Here is a 19,943-nt window from a genome sequence, read left to right on the forward strand (position 1 = left end):
ACCTGCTGTCATATACAACCTTAAATTCCGAATATAGTTCAAATGATCTTAACCAGTGCTGTCACTTACTTGAAGTACTTTTACTTGAAGTACTACTTTAGTAAAATTTTCCATTACTTGTACTTGTACTTAAGTAAAAACTCTAGGGTGTACTTATTACTTGGTACTTAAGTAAGATTACGAAATACTTATTACTTAAGATACTTTTAGTGTACTTGTTTTTTCAAATACTTTACCTTTGAGACGAAAATTTTTGTGTGTGTGTGCTTTGACAATGTACAAGAAAATATCACCTTTAGATTTAGAGCAAACTCAGATATAGCTTTTGCGTGTCTGTGCTTTGGCGACGTACAAGAAAACATCACCCTTTAGATTTAGAGTAAACTTAGATATAGCTCCATGCCCTATTTTTGGATATGAAATAAGGTATTTGTTTTTGACGAAAAAATAATTATAGCATGATTAACACTTGGTTTAATTTTTGTTTAAAAGTTATATAACAAAGAAAATTGAAATTATTTCACAGTTCACTCGTCGACAGTGAGCTAAAATCCGTTGTTTTGTGCTAAATGTTGCATACTGTAGTCCGTTTGGGCTTATATTTCTGACATTAGTGTTTAAGTTTTGTCATCTCGTCAACTGAACCAGATTTTTACCATTTCATCATCTTCAGGACCATATTATTGGTAAAACTACTGAAGCTATGAATCTTTGCCCATCTAAATGTTGTCTGCAATAAACAAGTCTAGGGAATTCTAGCTGGATCCAATGCAGTGGTATTTTGTCAAATTCGTTCCAGTAAATTCAGGTATTCAGACGAATCTGACTTCAGATTTGTCACTCCATTCATAAGTTATATGCCCTACCAAATTAAAGGAAAACTCAACTTTCTTAAGACTTGAAACCGTCTCCCCCTCGCTCTATTTGAGATAGGGTTTGTGATACCAGAACTTGATATGAGCCCTGGTCTTAGGCATCTTTGGTCTAGTTTTCATTCGGATCCGTTACTCCGTTTGCAAGTTACACTAAATTAAACAGAAAACTTAAATTTTTCAGGAATTAAAACCCACTCCCCCTCGTTAAATTTGAGCTAGGGTCTTACTCAAAACTTGATATGTGTCATGGTCTTAGGCCTCTTTGGTTCAATTTTCATTCAGATCCATCACTTCAGTCGCAAGTTATTCTGAATTAAACGAAAAACTGTTTTTAGCAGGTAAAGCCCTCTCCCCCCTGTTTTATTTAAGCTAGGGTCTTCATCTTTCAACTTGAAATTTTCATCCAAATCCAACCAGCGTTTCTCCCCCTATACGTGATTACACAGACAGACGGACGGGTGGATTTTGCAACGTCTTAGGTAGCCATGTTGGCTAATTGGATCCAAACAAAGGAAAACAATGGCATATCATCATCCAGGTATCATCACCTATTTGGATAGTGGAAAATATCCGTCAAGATAGGTTTTTAAGATCTGTCTGTCTGTACGCCCGTCTGTGCAATCAAGTATAGCGGGAGAACCGCCAGTCAGATTTGTATTGAAATTGAACTATTTGAATTAAAATTGAGCTTAATTAGGGCGATGGGGCTTTAAGTGTTAAAAAAAAATCGAGTTTTTCATTTAATTCACTGTAACTTGCATATGGAGATGAATTTCGATGAAAATTGAATAAATTTGCCTAAGACCGTGATAGACATCAAGTTTTGAGATGAAAACCCAATCTCAAATAGAACGAGGGGGAGTGGGTTTTAAGTGCTGAAAAAAGTTAAGGTTTTGGTTTAATTTAGTATAACTTGCGAATGGAGCAACGGATCCAAATGAAAGCTAGACCAAAGATGACTAGGATCAGGGCTCATATCGAGCTCTGATATCACAAGCCCTATATAAAATTGGGCGAGGGAGAGGGGGTTTCAAGTTTTAAGAAAGTCGAGTTTTCCTTCAGTTTAGTAGGGCCTATAACTACTTCCACTCATGGCTTGCCCAACGCCTGGAAATAACCCTTTTCCAAAATAAGCCATACTGAAGCCAACCTTCAACCAAATATTCCGTCCCCAGAGAAAAATTACTTTGTATTGCACTTGGTATTTACCAACTGACATACAGTGATCGCAAATTCTGTAGGTCTGTCAGTCCCGGTCTTGCTATTTTAGGCACTTCCAAATAAGCTAGGCGATGAAATTTGGTGGGCGTATCAGGGACTAGACCAGATTAAATTTGAAATAGTTGTTTCCCCGATTCGACCATCTTGGGGGGGGGAGTGGGAGGACGGTTAATTTGGAAAAATTAGATCGGATCTTAATTAAATTTGATATTTAGACGGATATCATGTTTCAGAGCTCTTACTTTAAATTCCGACCGGATCAGGTGACATTGGAGGGGAAAACCTAAAATCTTGGAAAATGCTTAGAGTGGAGGGATCGGGATGAAACTTAGTGGGAAAAAGAAGCACAAATCCTAGATACGAGATTGACATAAATAGAATGAATTCACTCTCTTTTGGGTAGTTGGGGGGAGGGTTTATTCTGAAAAATTAAAAAAAAATGAGGTATTTTTAACTTACGAAGGATTGATCGGATCTTGAATTTCATCGGATGAAATTTCATATTAGAAAGATGAACTCAGATCTCATGTTTTAAATCCCGACCGGATCCAGTGTCATTGGGGGGATTTGAGGGGGGCGGGCATCTTGGAAAACGCTTAGAGTGGAGTGATCAGGATGAAACTTGGTGGGAAGAATAAGCACTCAGATCTCATGTTTTAAATCCCGACCGGATCCAGTGTCATTGGGGGGATTTGAGGGGGGTGGGCATCTTGGAAAACGCTTAGAGTGGAGTGATCAGGATGAAACTTGGTGGGAAGAATAAGCACAAGTCCTAGATACGTGATTGACATAACCGAAATGGATTCGCTCTCTTTGGGGGGTTGGAGGGGGTGTTAATTCGGAAAATTACAAAAATTGAGGTATTTTTAACTTAAGAGCGGGTGACCGTTCGTGGGGTATTTTGAATTTGATATTAAGAAGGAACTCATGTCTCAGATCTCTTATTTTAAACGCCGACCAGTGATGGTGATATTGGGGGAGAGTTGGAAGGGGAAACCGGAAATCGGTGTCCGGCCAATTGTAGAAAAAAGCCAAGACAGATTGTCCAGGTTAATTTTACCCCTTTGATGGCCGTTGTTACTGTCTCCCATTTATGCTCCGTGCAAACGTGTCCCTTCACAATGCCGAACTGAAGTCGTACCGGTTGGAGGTTCTCGCTGGGGAACAATTGAATCTAAAAGACAGGGAATAGTTGTGGGAAAAGTGGAAGTCATGGCCAATTGTAGGAAAAAGCCAAGACAGATTGTCCAGGTTAATTTTACCCCTTTGATGGCCGTTGTTACTGTTTTTTGTTTCGATTGATTAGAAATAAGGAATGGTCGTATGTCTGCTCTTCTTATTCCAAATTCCATTAATTCTTTGTCCTCTGTGTCACTTGCTTTGTTATCGGGAGCTTTCTTTAGGGAAGCAGCCTGACTTAATATATCTTTTTTTGAGTTGGTTTGAATTTGTCATTTGTGGCACCAGCCGCATATACTTTATTTTTGTGCAAATCAATTATATGCTTCCTTTTAAGATGGAATATAGATGTCGTGATAGAATCCCTTAACCTTTAGACATTTAGCAGAAGTTGCACCTGATCCTTTCTGTGATTCCTTTTTATCCGGTAGGATACCCAGAGAGATAGCTTAGAAGTTTTGACACTCAACAGGTGTCTCTTGAGTAAAAAAAACTGAAATATATTTATCAAATCTGAATTCAATCATAGCTAGTCTAAACATGTATATAAAGCTGTCACTTTTAAACTATGCTAGATCAGTGGACATGTATAAGAAGAAACTAGATTGGTATTAAGATCATCAAATTCCCTGCAATAGCGCATCCTTGCTCAGGAGACAGGATCAGGCATATACCCCTAAAAGGATAATTATGTACCAAGCTCATACTTTCCAGCAACTTCGTTTAGGATCCGACGCAGTCCTTTGGTAGACTGGTTGATCAAAAGAATTTGGGGATCCCTTTCCGCCCACAGATTGCGTCCATATAACCAAAAAGCCAAACCAGGACACTTCCTTTTCCTTTATACAGGGGTTAAGTTATTCCAATTGACTATTATTGTCCATAAACTTGGTTGAGACCCAACAACCTCTTTTGGTAGATACCCTGATGACTAGTATTTAGGCAACCATCCCCTCAGAGAAGCTAAATTGGTCCTAGATTTTCGAAAGAACAATTGCAACGTTACATGTCATCAAGTTGACAAGAACCTTAGTGTAAAAGTTTCAAGCTCCTATCTATAAAAATATGGAATTTCGCATCAGATCACGGATGCATGTTCATTTGTTTTTTGTTTTGTTTTTTCCCCAGGGGTGATCGTATCGACTCAGTGGTCCGAGAAAGACATAATAACTATGTCTTTAGGGACGACTTACTCCCCCGCAGTCCCCGTGGGAGGGGTTGCAAGTTTCAAACTTTGACCTGTGTTTACATATAGTAATGGTTGCTGGGAAGTGTAGAGACGTTTTCAGGGGGATTTTTTTTTTTTGGTTTAGGAGGGAGAGTTAAGGTGGGGGTTGCGTGGGAGGATCTTTCCATTTAAAAACTTCTCAATTGGGAAGAGACTTTCAATGAAGGGGGCGCAGGATTTTTTAGTATTATTTAAAGAAACAATCAAAAATCAATATGAAAAGTTTTTTTCTACTGAAAGTGAGGAGCAGCATTAAAACTTCAAACAAGCAGAAATTATTACGCATATGAGGGGTTTACCTCCTCGTAATACCTCGCTCTTTACGCTAAAGTATTTTTAGTAACTTCAACTATTTATTCTAAGGCCTTTGTGATTCAAGAGTCATTCTTAAGGAATTGGGACAGAATTTCAGCTTTAGTGTAAAGAGCGAGGTATCGACGAGGGGTGAACCCCCTCATATACGCAATAAAACATACGAATATAGACGTTCGTTACGTAAGTTAATTCGTAAATTACGTATATTTTTTACTAATGAAAATATTCGTAAAAAAATGAAAGTTCTAGTTGCCTTTTTAAGTAATCAAAAAATTGGAGGGCAACAAGGCTTCCTCCCTCGCTCCTTTTTTCTCAGAGTCTTCCGATTAAAACTATGAGAAAGCCACTTAGCCAAAAAAAAAATTAATATGCAAATTTCGTTTTAATTATTTATGTGAGGAGAGCCAAGATCAAAACATGCATTAATTAAACAACGTCCAGAAATTAAATAAAAAAAACCATCGACGTTAGTAAAGTAAGGTAAAGGTAAAAAAAGGTAAAGGATACGACATTAGACTTTACAGTCCGCACCGGCGGTGCTGATCTCCGTTTCTTGGCCCTTCAGCCAGGAAGTGCAATGGGGGGTTGGGGGCCAGCCATCCTATGCTTTTGCACACCCTTCCTGTTTACCTTCCCCAGATTTCTCCAGGTACCCATTTAGAGCTGGGTCGACTCTGGCTAAGCTTACAGAGTCACGCCACTGATCCCCGTCCCAAATTGAAGAATTGGGTACACTGGGATTCGAACCCGCGTCCTCTCAGAAAAGGGAGTAATTTCTGTTCGTTTTAAGTTTTAATGTCGCTCCTTACTTTCATTTAAAAAACTTTTTATTTATTTAATTATTTAATAGACTGAAAAAAAATTGCTTTTTTTTATAGAAAAAATTACCAGATTTGATCAACTTAAGAAATAATTTTCCGCTGTTTCACAATCCATGTACTGCAATGTTTTTTTTATACCAAACTACAGACTTAATTAAAAAAAAGAAAAAAAAATTCCACTGTTTCATAATCCCCGTACTGCAATAAACCAAACATGCATTAATTCAAAAACGTTCAGAAATTAAATAAAAATAACTAATTTTTTTAGCTGAAAGTAAGGAGCGACATTAAAACTTAAAACGAACAGAAATTACTCCGTATATAAAATGGGTTGTCCCCTCCGCAATCCCTCGCTCTTTACGCTAAAGTTTGACTCTCTGCCACAATTCTACTTTTCAAAACAATTAAAAGCTTTAGCGTAAAGAGCGAGGGATTGCGGAGGGGACAACCCATTTTATATACAGAGTAATTTCTGTTCGTAATGTCGCTCCTTACTTTCAGCTAAAAAAATTAGTTTTTTTTTTATTTAATAATAGCTAGAAATATCATTGAAACTTTTAAAGCAAGTAATTCAAGTTAAAATTAAAACTTCTGGTGCTCTTTTTAAGAGTAACAAGAGATTGGAGGTCAAGCATTCCTTTTCTCTAGCCCATTTATTTTCCAAACGAATCCAGTCAATATTTTGAGATAGCTATTATTTCCAGCAAAGTAGAACGGTACACCAGCTATGTCTTTAGAGATATTAGCCATTTCAGCCTCCCACAATTATGCAATTACATTTCGTGGGTTATAGCATTTCGTGCATTCAAAAATGCATCTCGTGGGTTATAGTTGTATATGTAGTTTTGTCATTTAGATGTGCATAGATTTTTGTATCGTAATTCGTCGTATCCATGACAACCAAAGCTTTAGATATAATAATCGACGGGTCTTTGCTGAAATTAGATAGATTTCTTAGGTCACGCAAATTATTTGGGTTAAGCTGGCGGGAGAATTAGCCGTTTTTTGATTATTGTAAAGGGTATCAATAAAACAAGCCCTAACTTCGTCTTGGTTGGAAATAGATGTATAAAATTTGGGCAAAAAAGACTCTAGAGAGGAAGTCAAATCCACCACAGAAACTTGTCTCGAAAGAAAAGAAAATTTTGGATCTTTTTCGAGAGTTTAAATTTCCAATATTTCAAACGTTCTAGAAGACAGATTAACCACAGCTGGTCCAGAAGTGAATCTTGGAGCATAAGTAGGGTCGCTCATTGAAGATTCATATCGTACGTTTTCCAATTTTTTAATACGTCCTTCCCTTGATAAGCCGAAATCATGACTAAACAAATTTCTTTCCAATCTAGCAGCCTGGTTAAAATCAGCTGAAGACAAATTTTAAAATAAGAACTTTTCTAGAGATTTCCTTTCAGAGAAAATAGTGTATCTTTTTTGTCTTTAATAATGTGTATTAATATTTGAATTGTAATGTGTGAGCAAACCACTCTTCTCTCGGGTATTTAAGTTTAATCTGAATCTTAAAGACTTGGGAATAAGATTTTCAAATTTGCAAAATTCCAAGAATTTTTTTTTTGGCTAATAATATTAGCGTGTTTTTGCCTAAACTAATAAAATAAAAGATATCATTGGTCAACTTCTCCCCATAAGCGAGACGTAAATAGCGACGAACTAATTTGAAAATCACAAATCTCCTAAATTCTGGTAAAGATAAAACTCCAGTAACTCGCCAAAGAGGAGTCTATCAGATACCATGTAATTGTGGCAAATTCTATGTGGGTAGAACCCACCAGAATTTAGAGAAACGCCTACAACAGCATAAAGATGATATCACCAAAGCTCTAAATTCTAATATCGCTTCTGTTTCTTTTGATTCTGCTTTAAGCAGCCAAGTGTTTGAAAATCCTAGCTGCAAAATACTTTTTAAAGAATCCACCCTTAATAATAATGACCTAGGCATAAAGCAAGCAGTTCGAGAAGCGATTGAAATAAAACTTAAGATTAATAATAATATTTCCTTAAATAGGGTTTTTCACTAAATGCTCTATTCACAAATTTTATTTAAAACGATCTTTACAAAATATTACAAAAAAAACAATAGATATTAACATAGAACCTGTCACAAATTGACCTATGAGATCAGCAGCCAAAATAGCAAGATTAGCACTAAAAACATGTTTTTAATCATTTTCTTTCATTTCAATGAATTGCTTCGTTTCATCACAATTTATTTATTAGTCCTGGTTGAACTTCCCAGAAGTAAGGATGTTGGGACTGTTTAAAAAAAAAAAATATTAACTTCTCCCCGAAGCACAGTTTGGATTCAGGAAGAAGCACCGAAAAACCCATGCAGTGCAGTACCTAATGTTTTGTGAATTCTTGCCGTGAAAAAAATGAACTCACTCATACCATATTTTTAGATTTTAGAAAAGCATCTGATCGAGCCGATTTTGATATTTTACTTTGTAGATTAGAATCTGAAAAAGGTTGAATTTTTTTTTCTTTTTTAACTGGAAGACCTGTTAAATTACGCTACATGATGTAATATCTAGTCAGTAATATATAGTATGTGTTGGTCTGTGGGGCTCTACTCTAGGTCCACTGCATAGCAGATAGATGGGTCAATGAATCCTTAAGAACAATAGAAACTAAAATGAAGAATCAATTCAAACCTATAAAAACAAAACAAATAGTGACAGGGCTACCATCTCTAAGTTTTTCAAAGGCTGGAGCGGCATTTGATGTTTAATTGAAATTCCAATATTTTAACTGAGGCTCCTTCGATCCTGAAATTTTAGTTGAGATCTCTGCATGGGAAGAAATTTCCAAACATAAGCGTAAAAAAAATGGAATTTTTAGGACTAAGAATAGGTGTAACCACTTTTTCTTATAAAATTTATTGTCCTATTGGTCCACTAAACTTGCTTTGAAAGTTCCACGCCAAGCGGAGATAAACAACATTCGCTCCAATTTGGGGTTTCCCAAATTGACACAAGACTAAGATTCGGCGTCGCCACTTTTTCTTTCAAAATTTGTTTTCCTATTGGTCCACTAAACTTGCCCTGAAAGTTCCACGCCAAGCGGAGATAAACAACATTCGCTCCAATTTGGGGTTTCCCAAATTAACACAAGACTAAGGATCGATGTAACGACTTTTCCTTTCAAAATTTATTGTCCTATTGGTCCACTAGATTTACTCTGAAAGTTCCACGCCAAGCGGAGAAGAACAACATTCGCTCATTTTGGGGTTTCCCAAATTCACACAACGCTAAAAATCGGTGTATCCACGTTTTCTTCAAAAATTTATTGTCCTATTCGTCCACTAGACCTACTCTTAAAGCTTCACACCAAGCGGAGATAAACAACATTCGCCCCAATTCGGGGTTTCCCAAATTAACACAAGACTAAGAGTCGGCGTCACCACTATTTCTTTAAAAATTTATTTTCCTATTGGTCTGCTAAACTTGCTCTGAAAGTTCCACACCAAGCGGAGATAAACAACATTCGCCCCAATTTGGGGTTTCCCAAATTGACAAAAGCCTAAGAATCGATGTAACGACTTTTTCTTTCAAAACCTACTGTCCTATTGGTCCACTAAACTTACTCTTAGTGCTAATTTTGGGGTTTCCCAAATGGACACAACGCTAAAAATCGGTGTATCCACTTTTTATTCCCCAAAATTTATTGTCCTATTGGCCCACTAGACTTAGTCTTAAAGTTCTACGCCAAGCAGAGGAGAACAACATTCAACCCAATTTGGGATTTTCCCAGATTGACATAACCAGCTTTCGTCAATTTTATGACTTATTGTTTCTTCCAAGATTTGTCCTGTAGGTCCAGTCAACTTAATCTGAAAGTTTTTCACCAAGCGGAGAAAAACAATGTTCCACCCATTTTGGGGTTTCGATACAACCTGTACTTGCCACATTATCTAAAAGCTCAGCTCAGGCTTGTTTGTCCTGATACACATGCCCAGTTTAGGCCACGAGTTATTCCAAGAACAGCTTAACTCACAGAACTCAAGGACTGGGTTCTACTCTTTGACTTCGGTTTAACACCGGCCAACATCAAGCGTTCAACTCAATATGATCACAGCTATTCTTATTGTTTTACACCCAAATGTTCAAAATCTTGCTTATGTTTTTTTTTTTTTTTTTTTTTTTTTTTTTTTTTTTTTTTTTTTTTTTACAAAGATAGTCTTGAAGTTCAGACAATTCGTTGTCTTGAAGCTCTTTACCCTCAAAAAGTTGTTTTACCCTCAGATGTTCAAAATCTTACTTTATTTTTTACAAAGGTCTTGGAGCTCCGTCCAACTTCCAAAAAGGGTTACATTTAAATTACTCTGAAAGTTGTGCCTGAAAATCTGACAATTATCATAGTGAAAATAAGAATACTTTTGCCGCCTGGAACTTTGACTTTCGAAGTTTCGACGTCAAGACTTCATTACGAGCTACGGTTGGCTTAATCAAATCGCATAAGTAAGAAAGTAGTGTCATCGATTAAACCTGGCGACTTCAATACCATTGCCTCACGAATAGGTATACATGTCAAACGTTTTTTTTTAAATATCTTATTAAGGGATAAATATCTCTTTAGGGTAATCTTTCTAATTCACAGGATGATCTGTCTATAAGTCAATTAAATCAAACCGGCTGTATGAACAACTATTTTTTGAATAAAACAGCTTTTTTTCGTTTTCTGAAAAAATAGAACAGAATCTGTTTAATTTTTTGAAGGAAAATATACCTATTGACCCTTACTGGCGAAATTGGCGAACAAGTAAAACCATAAATAGCCATGTTTTATTATTCTGTGACCAATAAGAACATCAAAATACAAGATCTATTTGCTTGGGACTGTTGGCTATAAATACATAATAGTTATATATAAACAGACACCAATACACTTAGAACTTGGAAGACATAGTAAGCCACAAGTAAAAACCTCTATTAGGTTATTCAGGACAATGCTAAAACATACAAATTTATAAATCAAGGCAAAACTAGCTAGATCGGCTTCTGTTTAATTTATAGAATAAGGACAAGCTTACGTAATTTCTTTTATTTGAACAGCGTAAAAAAAAAAAAAAGTTACATTCTGGAGAAATTGATTTACTACCGTACTAAATACAGTAAGAATTTATTTCCGTATTTAAATATAATTCAAGATGTACGAAGATAGCATTGCAATACTCGTGCACTAGATTTGAAAACTTACATTTTCTACATGTGCAACGTCACCATCTAAATTTTAACACCCCAAACAAGCTATTGAGAATATGTCACCTACAAGCAATCCCAACAACTGCCAATAACAGAAGGCAACTTATTGATATCTGATGTGCCTGGGAAATGACAATCCGCTAGTGACAGGTATATGACCTTTTATCCTGGTTCAACTGAGAAAAAAAGCATTGCTCTGAAAGGAAACTAGACAGCATAAGAACTGCTGAAATAAATGAGCCATTGATTTGTGAATCAACTAATTTTTACTAAAAATAAGAGTGAATTCATGAACGTGCTGACAAATGTTTGATTCTTGTTGTTGGGATGCTGGCATACAAAAAGATTTAAAAACCGTCTGGTTCAGTTTAATACAGACAAATTCAACAGCTAGAAATAACACAGGATTAAAGCTACAATAGATATGCTGTAACAAAACTGTACAGCTTTTAAGACAATGTTGTTGAGCATTAATGTGAAATTTTTGGGATATTTTTAGAGAAAAAACGCTATGGTTTCAATTGCAGGCTATTAAACGAGTACATTTTTGAAAAATGTTTTCAAAGCTTGGCTAAGAATATAATAAACTATATTTATTCTCAGGCTAAATTTTGCCTGATTTTTAGGGAGCTTTGGTCGCAACAAAAGTGCAATAATTTAGCTTAACTTAGGACATATAATTGGAATTTAGCTTAGATTTCAATATCAACAGTTGTACAGAATAAGCCATACACAGGGATTTAATATTTTCTACATGATGTAGTCATAAGACAAACCTTATTACGAACAGAGTGGCTCGACAGATTTAAAGAAAAAGATTGATAAACACAAAACTGGAAAACTACAAAATTTTGCAGTTTGCTCCCCAGCTCCTTAAAAGACTCCCCAGTTTCTCTACCTTAAAAATAAAATAATTTTTTTATTTAATAGCACAAAACTCCACTTCCTCATGGCACAATCTTTTGGGATACTTCTTCATCGATACGAAGGAAGAAAGGAGGCACTCCAAAGGAGATATATTAGTCAAAAGATTAATATTAATTAAATAGTAAACACCTAACGTCTCACCATTCAGCAACACACTATTATTAATCTTTTTTTTAATCCAAAGGACCAAAAAAAGAATGGGATATGCCATGCATATTGCTTTGAATTTGTTTGATTAAATAATAAAAAAGTTTTTTCAGCTCAAAGTAAGGAGCAACATTATAAACTTAAAATGAACAGAAATTACTACGTATATGAGGGGGAGGGGAGGGGGGTACCTGCTCAACGCCTTGCTCATCACACTAAATTCTTAGCACTTTAAAAAAAGTTACTTATTGGTCTAATTAATCGACCCTTGTCTTTTAGGAGTCATTTTTAAAGAATTGGGACAAAATTTAAACTTTAGCGTATAGAGCAAGGTACTGAGGAGGGCGAAACCCCCTTAATATACGTACTACTTTCTGTTCATTTTAAGCTTTAATTTTGCTCCTTACTTTGATCTGAAAAAAAGAAGTTTTTTTTTTCACTATTTAATTTCTGATTTTTGAACAACTGAAAATCTGGCGGAAAAATCCCTCTCCACCAGGATATATCCTCTGGACATTTCCATCCCGGTGAAAATTTACCCCAGACGATCACTCTTAACATGTCAACGCGTAAAATTGAGTCGGTAAAGAGAAAGCAACACACATAAATAAATTGTGTATAAGAATTTCGGCAAATTCCCCTAACACAAAATCTCCCAATGAAAAGTTCACTCCCTTAGTAAATTATCCCCATGTAAAAGCCTCACAGCAGAAAATTCGTCCTCTCCTCCTCACCTAAAAAATGCAAGCATACTTCCCAATAACAAATACTATGCGTAAACAATAGGCAAATTTAAAAACTTAAGACATTTCCCTAGGGGCTGTAGGGGGGGGGGGGGGTCATGTTACCTCCATAGCTAAAAAATTCGATTGGGAGGGGATCTAGTAAACCTCCAATTTTCTTGGTCACTTAAAAAGGGCACTAGAACTTCTTATTTCCATCAGAATGAGCTCTGCCAATGTTCTAGGCCCACTGGGTCGATATGATCCCCCCCCAAAAAAAACAACAACAAATAAACCGTGATCGTTAGAATGAGCCCTCTGCCGATGTTCTAGACCCATTGGGGCTATATGATCACCCCTGAAAAAAAAAAACAAAAAAACAAAACAAAAACAAACAAACGAATAAACAGCCATCCGTGATCTTTCTTCTTGCTTCTGTGAAAAGCAAGTCAAATCCAAAGTTATATGTCTGATTCATTAGTAGCGATTTTTATTTTAAAAAATTGAATTACTTTGGATCAAATTTAAATTAAAAGACAAATTTAATTACTAAATTACATTTCTGCGGACTTAAAAGACGTGATCAGCACTTTTAGGAAAAAAAATCCGGGTGGCAATTACTTACACTTCGTGGATGGGGTCTCCCCCTACTTTTATTAAATCACCTAACTTCCCTTTAAGTTTAAATCAAACTGAGTCGCGAGCATCATTTTCAGTCACAAAAAATACACCAATTTCAGTAAAATTTCAATTATTTGGAGATCACCACCCTTCTCCTTTCTATCATATCGCTGCAGTTCAGTTTCTAAAGTAAATTATTTTAAAAGATGTTTTAGACCCATTACTGAATTTAAACACTTTATCTAGTCAAATCGGAGTAAAAATGCAAACAGAATTTCGTCGTTGTTACACAAAAAAACTAAAAGATTTCCAAAAAAGCGCATTATACTTTAAAGATGTGATATTAGTGCAGCCACAAAAAAGTGTGTCGAAAGTGAGTTTTTTTTAAAAGTTGTCTCTGGTAAGGCACTAAAAAAAAAAAATAAAAAAAAAAGTATCATTGCAAGAAACATGGCATATACATAGTTACTCGAGTTTCCTTAAAAAATAACACCGTAAAAGTAAGGTAAAATAACATTCCAGAAGCCTCCTTCAGATCAACGAAAATTTAAGTCTACTCTAAAAACATTGTTGTGACAAAAAACTGACAGGTGTACATGACATTTCAATATTTATGTAAACAATATAAGCAAGGTTTAGCAAGTCATCGTGAGATACTTTTTTCAGTTCTTTTATTTCTTTGTTTTATATTTTTCATTTCTTTGTTATAAGAGGGACACAAAATAAGAAACATATTTTCACATTTATTGAAACAAAATTTACCTATTACATGAGAGATTCTAAAGCTAAAAGAGACCTCATAACATCCACTGAATTTCACTGGTATACACAGTCATACACAAAACTAAGACACTAGAGATAAGACATCAAACACAAATTCTTACGGTAAAAGTTTTACACCTACGTACGTTTGTACGTACACCTACGTACACTTGTACGTACACCTACGTAATACATATGACCTAAATTGGCAGCTGAACTGTTTTATCACTGGGTTTTAAGCATTCTCTGGTTGCGTTGGGGTTACAACGACTAGAATTTTCTGCAGGAATTTCGTGATTTTGGCTGAAAAAATAAAACAAAGTATTAGAAAATACGCAGTAATTAATTAGAAGGCTTAAAAAGCCTTCTAGTTGAAAAAATACATATAAATAAGAAGAAGAATATATATGAATCATAAACACTTGGAAGAAAGAACCTAAAAAGGTAGACGAGAATTTTTGTTAAAAAGTAGTTTCAAAGAATTCAACTGAAAAAACTAATAGCGTTAATTGAAAAAAAAAGAAAAGAAAAAAAAATAGAAACAACTACTGATTTCGTCAAAAAACACCACAAGAAATATGTGACGTGAGGGCAAAAATATGCTCAGAAAACTGTGATTTTCGAGTTCAAGTCGAATTTAACGTTAATTACAAAAAGAAATCACACATATCGAAGCCTCTGGAAATACCTCAGAAAATTATGCTAATAGCATACCCTTGCACGCACTGCATTTACCAAAAGATCTTATACCATTTGCATAAAGCATCATCAAGACGAAGAGCCAATGAACCGCTATAAGGATGTTGGGGAAAAACTTCTTGCAACACTAAATCTCCATCTATCTAACACACATAGCACAAAAGGGTTCATTCCCCATATTTTCTTTCCATTCTATCGGGATATTGTATCTGGTTGCTTCTCAGCTTAACTGGGACTCGACAACCTTAACCCAAGACAGACTTGGAGGTAAAAACTATAGGTAATCAAATGACACAATATTTGTACGTTCAGACTATCAAAATCTGCATAACACCCACAATGGAACTAAAGCGTCAATTCCCCTTAATTTCTTTGTTTAATTACAATACAAATTTGATTTTTGATTTAACATTTAGTATAAAAAAAAAAAAAAAAAAAAAAAAAAAAAAAATGACGACTATAGAGTAAGAATAAAAGTGCAAAATATAGTTCATTGTATAAGGAACATGTTATTTAATAATATTATGTTCCATATTATATAGAAATAATATAGACATGTAGAGCAGAAATTTATTTCTGTTCTTTTTAGGTTTGAACTTCCCTTCTTGATTTTCCTTGAAAAACTTACTTTTAGGAAACGTTTCATTTTAATCAATAACAATAGAGACAATGTTTGCTTAAGATCAAACACAACAAGGCTTCAACTAAATTATTGCGTAAATTTTGATTTGGTTAACTTCTTGTGTAAACGTTCGTTTCGGCACTGTAAAAAAAAAATTACGACTAGAAAGTAAGAATAAGAGCGCAAAATATAGTTCATTGTACATAAGAACTTTTTCATCGATGGCACATTGTGCCTATGTGTAGGGTTACAAGTGACACCGCTAAAAAACCACTACGGAATCAAGCCACATGAGACCCACTCAGCTATGCACACTCCTCTTTCAACCCAATCTGTAAAGAGCTTCACTTTTTTCCTTCTCCATTTTGTTCCAATTAACTTCCAATGCTTCCTTATGACATCTTCACCCTCCTTTGGGAAACAATCTGCTTTTCGCTGTGGCGGTTCTGGCCTCTCTTGCACCCGGAGAAAAATCTTGATTGGCCCCCCCCATCAGTCAAATGTGCCGTATAAGAAATTATTACCATCACAACTGATAAGCGGTAATTTCTACAATAGTGTGCAGTCTCATTGCGCGATTCGTGATTGATTCACTAAAAAGTTTACCTTAGTTTGTCAAACTGGAAATTTTTGAATTTGATCATAGTTCTAGGTATCTGCTTAGAGAATTTGGAAATCCCTAGAACGGATAAAGAATATCTTTGAAAATCGGAAATTGTTGGCAACGACGTCAACTGATCTACAGTTTGCTTTAAAACATATGTTAAAAGCATTTTAGGGGGGAGGGGGATAAAAAAGATACTATTTTCATTTAGTAGTACTAAAAAATGAACTAAGTTTACAGAAAGTATTCTAAAATGAAAAAAGCAAACAAAATACTTTAAAAATGGTACTAAAATACTTCTGTACTATCGTAGCAACCCTGATTCTGCACCCCCCCCCCCCCCAAAGCTATGCTTGTGTGGATGAAATAAACGTGCAGACAATGATTCTTATTGAGTGTGAGACACGATATGAAGCTAAATGATAAGAAGCGGGAAATAAAAGTTTGAAATGTCCTTAAAAAAATCAGTCAGTTTGTTTCTCATCCCATCTCACACATAACTAACCTCTCTCTTTCTTCTGGTTTTTTTACTCATTTATTTAAAGTTGCTACCGTTGTACCCTTGCATAAAAAAGGTGATTCTTCTCTAATTTCAAATTACAGACCTATTTCTCTTCTTCCCGTCATCTCAAAGGTTGTTGAAAAAGTAGTGTATCGTCGACTCTCTTCATTTGTATTTAGTACTAATTCGACTGCTGGAAATCCTCTCATCACTAACCATCAGTATGGTTTTCGTCCCTCATTCTCTACCTTGCACGCACTTTCTGATGCAACTGAGTTTGTGCGTGTTAATCTGGACAAGGGCTTGTGTGTTTTGGGTCTATTTCTCGACTTTTCTAAGGCCTTTGATATGGTTGACCACAATGTTCTTCTGTCTAAACTATCTTTATTTGGAGTGCATGGAGTCCCACTAGAATGGTTTAGGTCCTACCTCTCAGAGAGATCTCAGTATGTTTTGGTTAACTGTACTTCTTCCTCTACTTTGCCTGTATTGAAAGGTGTCCCACAAGGCTCTGTGCTTGGACCACTTTTATTTCTAATTTACATCAATGATCTTGTTGATGGTCTTCATCCCCATGTTCACCCTGTTCTTTTTGCTGATGACAGTAACTTTTTCATTGCTGCAGTGGACCTGCCATCTGCCACTTCTATGGCTCAAGGTCTTCTTGATAAAGTAAAGGATTGGTGCTGGTCAAATGGTATGGCTCTTAACAGCCGAAAGAGTGCCATTGTCAACTTCAGGACCCCTTACCGTATGCGAGACGTACAGGAGCCAATCACCCTGACTTTTGGGAATGATATTATACCACAAGCTACTGTGGTGAAATTTCTTGGTGTGTATCTTGACTGTTTTCTTTCTTTCAAACCGCATATAACTCACACCCGTTCCTTAATCCTCCGCCAGTCTTCAATGTTGCACTGGATTAACTCATTTCTTCTTCCTGATATTATGGTTTCTCTTTATTATGCTTTTATTTATCCTTACCTTTCTTATTGCTGCTCTGTCTGGGGTAATACTAATAAATCTCTTCTCTGCTCACTTCAAAGAGCCCAAAATAGGGCAGTGAAGGCTACTTTTCATCTCCTTCGGCTTTACCCTTCCTCTGATCTTTATAATGATACTGGAATAGCTCCGCTGGATCATATTATAGGTAAAAGTACTCTTCATTTTGCGCATTCTGCTTTTCTAGGTACTCTCCCACCGCCCCTACAGCAATTTTTCTCACAGACAGGCTCAGGTAGGTACTTTTCTTCTTTACGTAATTCATCTCGACGATTTATTTTACCAAAACGATCTTCTACAGCAGGCCAGAGGTCTCCAGTATATCAATCAATTCTATTATGGAACTCTATCCCTTCGGATGTCCCTCTTTCTCTTTCTGCAAAGGCATTATTTCGTCGGGTATTTCCAATTAAATAATTTTTCTCTCTTTATTAATCCTTTCCTAATTTGTATGTCTCTTCTCTTCTATTAAAATCATTTTCAGCTATATGTTAAATCTCCTTCTAAATCTTCTATCTGTTAAATATCCTATCTATTCAATGTCCTTGTCTTGTTCCAGTGTTTTTTTTTTTTTTTTTTTTTTTTTTTTTTTTTTTTTGTATAGATTTTATAATAGTATTTTATTCTTGTTCTCTGTGGTCCATTACAAGCAAAGCTTCTTGGGCCTAGTAACCACTTTACTTTTGTAATAGTTTTTTCTTTTAGTATCAATAAATTGATTGATTGATTTCAAGAGCCCCCCCCCCCCCCACAGAACCTTCAGACGAAATTTTAACAAAATTTTTGTTTATTAGCAAGATTATATTGAATTTATTAATTAGTTAATAGTTTATCTGTTTATTAATTTATTCTTTAAATAATTTAATAATTTAAATATTACTAATATTTTATTTATTATTATTGTTCTAGTTATTATAAACCATGCGCTACATTAACATACCAACAACATATTCCTTTTTCACACGGGATCCTATCTATCCACCACTTCAAACATGGATGCATAAAGCCGTGAACGGTTAGACCACTGCTCAAACGGTAACCATGCACTACACACATACCAACAATATATTTCTTTTTCACATGGGATTCCATCTAGCCCATGCTCGCCGCTTAAAGCACGGATCCTTAAAGCCGCGAATGGTTAGACCGTTGCTCAAGCGGTAACTATGCGCTACATTAACATACCAACAATATATTCCCTTTCACATGGGATTCCGTCTAGCCCATGTCCGCCGCATAGATTCACGCTTCTCTCTTCCGGATAGGCAAGGGAGGGGGTACCCACAATCTCCAATCATTTTCCAAGTAGTATCTATTCATTGCCTCAGCTCAGTCCAGTATTCTCAGCCAATTTCGTTTTTCACTATTTTTTTTTCTATAGGGACCCCTCATATAAGGTCTGTGGATTATCATTAGGGGTTCCAGTTGCAAATTTTTAATTAATTATTAAACACAATTTTTTCTTCCTCAGCTGCCTAGTTTGGGTCAATACCGTTTTACTGACTATCTGGGCATTTTTGTTGGTAAAACTTTCTGAGCTTGTGACAAGCCTAGACAGTCAAACCCAAGACACAAACACAGACAGTCAAATAAATATTGGTCAACCAATATTTAATTCATTTTTTGTTATCCCAACTGGCTTAGCTTATGAATAGGTTCACTCGCCTAACACTCTAGGCAGACAGGCCCCTTTAGGCTTTGGACGCTTATCCCCCTTGCAATTCCAGGCAAATTGTAGGTCAAATTGAGTTTTTATTAGTGGAAATGTCTCAGTTTGTGAACTGAATCAATCGCCTTAACTGACACTCATTGCGGATGGGCCCAATTTGGCTTTGGACCCTTGTTTACCTGTCATTCCTCGCAAACTAACGGTCCTTTGCAAATTCTAAATTCTTGGTTAACCTGACTAAGATCATAGGCAAGCACAGACAGTCGAGAAAATATTGGTCAACCAATATTTAATTCATATTTTTTTTAAGCCCAACTGTCTTAGCTTCTAAATGGATTCACTCGCTTAACACTCCAGGCAGACAGGCCCTTTTAGGCTTTGGACGGTTATTCCCCTTGCAATTCCAGACAACTTTTTGGTCAACTAACATTGAATTAAGTTTTAATAGTGCAAATGTCTAAGTTTATGAATCGAATCAATTGGTTTGCCTGACATTCATTGCGGATGGGTAATTCCGACTCTTGGCCTAGATTTCCATTATTCTAAACTGGTCAAGGATAGTGACAACGTGATGGACATTACAAAAATGTTTACCGCATGCGCCAAAGGGAAGAAAGTGCTCCCTGTTTTTGTAATAAAAGATCCCCAAGAAGTTTCCTCGTGTAGAGGAGATGGCGGCATGCATTACCGTCAAAGTAAACGAAATGTGCCATTGCTTTGACGGTCTTTACGATCATATTAAAAATTCTTCTCTCCCAAAACCCACTGCGCAATGTGCAACAGAGAGTAAAACAGGAACAAGTACTCT

The 19,943-nt window shown here is 35.9% G+C and overlaps 1 protein-coding gene across 1 annotated transcript in view; it reads right to left on the bottom strand.

The window, feature by feature from the left end:
- Positions 1–10,416: 10,416 nt before the first annotated feature.
- LOC136027633 (Y+L amino acid transporter 2-like) overlaps positions 10,417–19,943 on the bottom strand; it is a 72,876-nt gene continuing 63,349 nt past the window's right edge. The window contains exon 11 of the mRNA XM_065705058.1: positions 10,417–14,340. Within this exon, the coding sequence (XP_065561130.1) occupies positions 14,273–14,340 (68 nt within the window). The 3' untranslated portion in view covers positions 10,417–14,272. The remainder of the gene's footprint in view (positions 14,341–19,943) is intronic.

Source organism: Artemia franciscana, chromosome 5 (assembly GCF_032884065.1).
Source record: "Artemia franciscana chromosome 5, ASM3288406v1, whole genome shotgun sequence".
NCBI lineage: Eukaryota > Metazoa > Arthropoda > Branchiopoda > Anostraca > Artemiidae > Artemia > Artemia franciscana.